The sequence below is a fragment of the Falco biarmicus genome, chromosome 6 (genome assembly GCF_023638135.1).
Source record: "Falco biarmicus isolate bFalBia1 chromosome 6, bFalBia1.pri, whole genome shotgun sequence".
Taxonomy (NCBI): Eukaryota; Metazoa; Chordata; class Aves; order Falconiformes; family Falconidae; genus Falco; species Falco biarmicus.
In genome coordinates, this window is record NC_079293.1 from 42,254,659 (window position 1) to 42,260,967 (window position 6,309).

General features: G+C 38.9%; 1 protein-coding gene across 1 annotated transcript in view; it reads left to right on the forward strand.

The window, feature by feature from the left end:
- WTAP (WT1 associated protein) overlaps window positions 1-3,291 on the forward strand; it is a 28,443-nt gene extending 25,152 nt beyond the window's left edge. The window contains exons 7-8 of the mRNA XM_056342680.1: window positions 57-211; window positions 2,069-3,291. Coding sequence (XP_056198655.1) covers window positions 57-211; window positions 2,069-2,652 — 739 coding nt within the window. The 3' untranslated portion in view covers window positions 2,653-3,291. The remainder of the gene's footprint in view (window positions 1-56; window positions 212-2,068) is intronic.
- The last annotated feature ends 3,018 nt before the right edge of the window (window positions 3,292-6,309 follow it).

Consider the following 6,309-nt stretch of genomic DNA (forward strand, 5'->3'; position numbering starts at 1 on the left):
GAAGATTACTGAAGGTTTTGTATTCATTTTGTGATAGATGGCTCTTTCCTTTGCAGCCAAACAGGCAAAAAGTTAATGGCGAAGTGTCGAATGCTTATCCAGGAGAATCAAGAGCTTGGAAGGCAGCTGTCCCAAGGACGTATTGCACAGCTTGAGGCAGAGTTGGCTTTACAGAAGAAATATAGTGAGGAACTTAAAAGCAGTCAGGATGGTAAGGGATTTTTTTAAGAAAATGGAAGTTGCCTTGCACTTCTGCTAGTTTAATTTCCTGATAATACACATACTGTAAAACCATCTTTGCCAGAATGAAAGAAAAGGCAATACAGAGTGAAATATGACAATTGTAAGCCATCACTGGTAGTCTTAACTTAAAACAGACAAACCCACCCTTATCTTTGGGGGACTGGTGGGATTTGCAGTTCCAGTAATGCAGTGTTTGAATGTGAAATTGCCAGACTTTGTATGGTAGGCCATGCTATTTAATAGAGAATGTTTAGTTTGCACATGTTATTGGAGAATTGGTAACACGAAAGCTGTTAACGTTGCATGAAGCTAAGCACGCACTGAGAGCAGAATGCTTCTTATTAACTGACTCCTTTTGGAATTATTTTTAAAAATACCAACTTTTTAACAATGCTTCAGAAAAATAGATATTTTTTTTCCCCCCTTCGGTAATTTGAATAAACTAAAATGTCATCATTGTATTTACAATCCAAATTTTACAGCATTGTAAACCTAAATTGAGATTACCTATAAACTCTGACCTCTTGCATAATTTAAGTGGAGGGGAAAATGCAAATTTAAAAAATCTTCAGTTGAGAGACCTACATAGTCAGTAGGTATTTATACTCTAATGTTAAGAGTAGGTTATCTCATAATTACAGTAAGTTTTGGGACATGAGCTATTTAGACACTACATAAACCTGGATGTGTTTTTGTTTTACATGTGAAGTCTGTAAGATAGCATAGATTTCATTTGGCATTATCTAAGTCTTGACATACCCTGTATTTTGAAGAATAGATCCCCCCCAGTCATATTTTTGAGAACACAGCAGTATGAAATAGCTGGAATCTTTAATATTAGATTTTCTGCAATGACATGTTGAAATAGTTACCCTTTTGCTTCTTAACTACTGTTTAAGATAATGCACTTAATTATGAACTTGATAAATTTAGACTGAAGCGAGCGTGGACATTCTTTAAAGATGTCTGCTATTGAGTGCAGTATAGTGAAGAAAGCTCCAGAACTGAGATGTGTTCTTTAACTCCTATTGCTGCTTCCCTGTATGAACAAAGATGATAATACTGCAGTAGCAGTTTTCTGATGTTTTTTTTACACAGCAGCAGACACAGTTCAATTTTACAAATTTTTACAGTAATAAGCAGTTTGCATTTTGTTTGGTCCACCATATCAATGGTGTGCAGTTAAATTGAAAACTAAGGGAGTCTGTTTCTTTCACAGTTCCTGGTTCAGATTTGGTTTGCTCCAAAATGCAGTCTAAATTGTAACATTGTTTTTCTTGGTACATAAGTATTAACATACCCTGTGGAATTAGTTAACAGGGTTTTTTTATAAAAAGTCTTTCAGTGTCCTGTTGTTATGCAGGATTAAGAACAGTATCTTACTTGAGATAGGACTAAATTTTTTTTTTTGTTGCTGTACAGTCTTTTATAATTATTCAGATCTGTTATATACAGATGTGGTTCTTGGTCACTCTTACAGTATTTCAGCAAAGGTTTTATACTTGAGTAAAAGTAGATACATGAGGATGTACTTGCAAAATACTAGTTGCTGGAGTTGAGCTGTTTTCCAGATATCCTCCGTTGTTGCCCAGAAATTAATTTCTTCTCATGTATTTTTGAGTAGCAGTATGAAAAGTGTATAGATGACAGTTAAGCATTTCCTCTTTCAGAGGCAGAGTATCAAAACCATTGCATACCTGATGGCTGAAAAACTCTTTCAAAATTCAGCATTAAATGTTGTTACAGGATTTTAACTTTTTTGTCTGAGATTGAAGCTATATATGGGCTATTAAGTATTTGCAACAAATGTGTTTTCTTTATATAGAATTGAATGACTTCATCATCCAGCTTGATGAGGAGGTAGAGGGTATGCAGAGTACCATTCTAGTTCTTCAGCAGCAGTTGAAGGAGACTCGCCAGCAGTTGGCGCAGTACCAGCAGCAGCAGTCCCAGGCCTCCAACCCGGGTACCAGCAGGACTCCATCTTCAGAGCCTACAGACCAGGGAGAGGCTGTGGGTAAAGACTGCAGCCGCCTGGCAAACGGACCAAGCAATGGTAGTTCCTCCCATCAGCGGACGTCTGGGCCTGGATTTTATAGGGAGGGTAGCGGCACGGAAGATGACTTCCCGGCTTCTCCAGGGAATGGTAATAAGCTGTCCAACCACTCTGAAGATAGAACTGGTAGAGGAAGTGGTAGCTACATAAATCAACTCAGTACTGGGTATGAAAGTGTAGACTCTCCCACTGGCAGTGAAAACTCTCTCACTCACCACTCAAATGACACAGACTCCAATCATGATCCTCAAGAGGAGAAAACAGTGAGCATGAAAGGTAACAGAACTGTGGGTTCTCGTCATGTCCAGAATGGTTTGGACTCCAGTGTAAATGTGCAGGGTTCAGTTTTGTAACATTTTTCTGCAACATTTTTATACAGTGTCATTTAAATTGGGAGAGGATACTGTCCAGAAGCTGTTTAAATTAGTGCATACTTGTCACGATTTTGCCTTTTTGTGGGTTTCTTTTTGCTTCAATACCTCTGCCACTTTGGAAATTTTAACAGTTAATTACGTTGAATGTTGCTAAAAGGACGTTTGTGTAGCTCAAGTTATTTTTATATGAGTTAATGTGAAGTTGAAATGGAAATTATTTCCATAAAGTATAACATAAATGATGTCTGTACAAATCTGTGTATATCTAGAACCTGTGCTGTGTAAGGGCATTCTTACTCATACTGTTATACTTACACCACCTTCAAGATTTGTCATAATAGCCGTGGGTTTATGACTGCCAAGTTTGCCCAGTACAGTAGTTATATCACTAAAAGATGGACTTACTGAACAAGTCCTGTAGTAGTTTCAGTGTTAATTACAGTTTTTCCCACCATACATCTGTGCATTTTTCTCCTTAGGTGACCGAATGTTTGAATTGTGTGCATAGTTACTCAGTTTTTAAGAACTGTTGTATCCTGTTTATGCATATTGCTCTGTGACTCCAATATTATCTTACCTGTACTGACCAAACCTAAATAAAAACTTTTAATAATGTAATTTCCTCATTGTTCTGCATTGGCTTACATGGCTTATTTGTATGCAGTGTATTTACAGTACTTGTGTTTTTTATTGAATTTGTTCCTGTGTCAATGGTATATGATACAGCTTATGCCAAATGCCTGAAGTTACAGGTGTGTACTCATACTAATTTCAGGACAGCCTAATAGTGCTTATCCTACAGGTTTTGCCCTTATTGGCAGATAAGGGGGTGGGGGTTGGTGGGGCTGGGAATAAAAGTAGATGTTAGTGTTGGAAACTGGCTTTTATAAAGATTTTAAAACCTCCAAAATTCTAGACATATCCAGCAGGTAGATATACAAATTAAACTACAAAAAAATCAAGGTGTTAGTAATTCAGCCTCTTAAACCAGATACTACTTCTGTTGTTTTTAAATGCCTGCCTGAGGGAACTGACTAAACAGGTGCAGAGAATGAAAAAATTATCTTTAGGTGTACCTTTTTTGTTCAGTAGTGATGAGTTAAGAATTTCTTGGAACCTGAATTTCTGGTGGTTATTTTCTATCTAGGTGTTTAGTGATGGTAACATAAGGAGATGAAAAAGCACTTGCTTTTAAGCACTGTTCAAAGGGAAGCTTTTGAATTTGTTTCAAATTTACACAGTTACAATAAATTCCTAGATTATAGAAGGGTTTCTGTGGTACCTTTTAAGTGGCATATTATATGAGCATTAGCATCTGCAGTAGTATTGTCCAAGACAAATGGATGTAACTAAAATACTACTGGCTGCTGTCATCTGTGTAGAGATGTGCTAGTCCATGTGCGGCTGCTATTTCAGCTTCATGCGGTTCACTTAAATGTATTAAACCCACTTAGTTGTCACTGGAAGTGCGTATTCTATTGGCAATACCTGGTTGTTCTTAATATTATTTCAGCTTGCATTGCCTGAAAAATAGCAGTTATTACTTGAATGCATGGAAAGGAAGTGACAAGTATCTATAAAAAACAGTACCAGCATCTGGCACCCAAAGTAATTTGGTTTACAAAAATCCCTGATGGTGATCTAGATCTGTAGGTGCTGGTGATTTATTTTTGGTCTTAGTATCATGTGGCTTGATTGTACATACATAAGCACTATAGACATCTTGGATCCTGTACATGGTAGAATATATTTGTAAGAAGTTTAAAATGTTGATAATAGATCACAAGGCTTTATGTGATAGTATAGAAGGTAAAAAACCTTGTGGGGAAATGTGTGATTGAGGTTTGAATCTCAATCTGAAACCAACTCATGGCAAGAAAACGGTAGACATCTTTTCACCTAGTGTAATGAGTTAGAAGGATGAAAAATATCTTTGGAGTTACAGTAATTGCTGTTAATTGTGTGAAGGTTAAAAAAATGCATAGCTTTCGGGTGGTGACAGCTTACTACTTACACTGTTAGTTACTGTAGGACATTCATGCCTTAAAACCATTCTTTACATGAATTTTAATTTTCTTAAGTAGGTGGTACTTAACTTTTAAATTAGTAAAACATTAAGGCTTAGCTAAAGAGCTAAAAAAACCCAGAAATACAAATTATACCCTGAGACTTAGAAATTAGCTTAACTTGTTGAAGGAAAATAATTGTAAGGGAAGATAAGCTGTTCCCGTTGTCATTCTCTGCTTACAGGGTATCTTCTAAATAAGCAAGCTGTAGTTGTTGATTTTTTTTTTCTTTAATGAAAGCAACCCAGCAACCACATCAGTTAAAAGTGCATCATATAATGACTTGCTTCAATGCTTACTGGAAAAAAAGCATTAGTGAATTGCAGTATAAGAATACAGGAATGCTAAAACATACTGATGTTCTTGCCTGGCTGTCAGTGGCTGTTACGACACTTAGTAATGCCAAAAGTAGTTAGTTCATTTTAACAAAATAGGACATTTTATTGATCACTGATATACTCCTTAAAATTAGATGCTGTCTAAATCTTGCTGTACATATTTTCAGCATTCACAGGGAACTCTGTTTCCAAACCTCCTGTTGATTTCAGACAACTCGCCTGTTATCGTATCTGTTGATAAAGCAGTTACTTTCACTGCTCAGACTTCCAGGGTGCTGGTGGCTGGTAGGTGAAGCATGGCTTTCTCAGATCTGTCAAGGAGCGGGGGGATGGAGGGACACATGCCGCTGTCCTGTGCCTCATGGTGGGCTGAGATTCCCTGCCTGGATCTCTCCAGTTGGATATTCTGGCAATTTCCAAGATAAGGTAATTTATTTTCAGCAAGGTTGTTCAGACCTAACCTGCACTGAATTTTTGTAACTTGTGTTTTTGTATTCTGATAAACGTGGGTTCTGTAAGATCTTAGAATGTGTTTATTTAATGGGACTAAACCCAAAAGACTGTGGGTTTTGTGGGGGCAGAGATGATTTCCATAGAACTAAAATTTTACCTAATGTTTGTCTTGTCTGCAGAGTGCCTCCTAACTCTGAGGGAAGAGTTATCCTCACTGACCTTTCTGGAGAACCGGTTTTTAATAGGTCTTTGAACTCATTTGCAGTAACTGTAACCCCGTCTGCTAAAATAATCGGTGAGGTGCCCGAATGAAGGACTGTCAGCAGCACTAAGGGCTGCTGAATTGCTGCCGGGAGGGAACCGGATGTTGGGCAGCAAGAGGTGCCCAGAACTGAGGCAAGGAACACAGATGAACAAACAAAGCGGAGAAAATGGCTGAAAGGTATTTGTAAGCACTGCTGAACACGGACAGGCACCTGTCTGTCGGGCAGGTTTTCAGGCCTTCGAAGGGCCGTTCCGTGCCGCTGTGTCCCCTCCGCTGCCCCACGGCCGCGCCAGAGGCCGCAGCTCCCGGCCGGCGCTTTGCCGCTCGGCGGCGGCTGCCTCGCCTCGCCCGGCGGCACTGAGGGCCCGAGCTTTGGGATAACGGCTTCGGTTTATAATGCTGCGCTACGCGGACTGATAAAGAAACGGTGTTTTTCTCAATTTAAAGAAATAGGGTGACTACAGCCTTGTGTCAACCGCCACACGGCGAAGGCCAGCCCCCTCAGGTGCCCGCC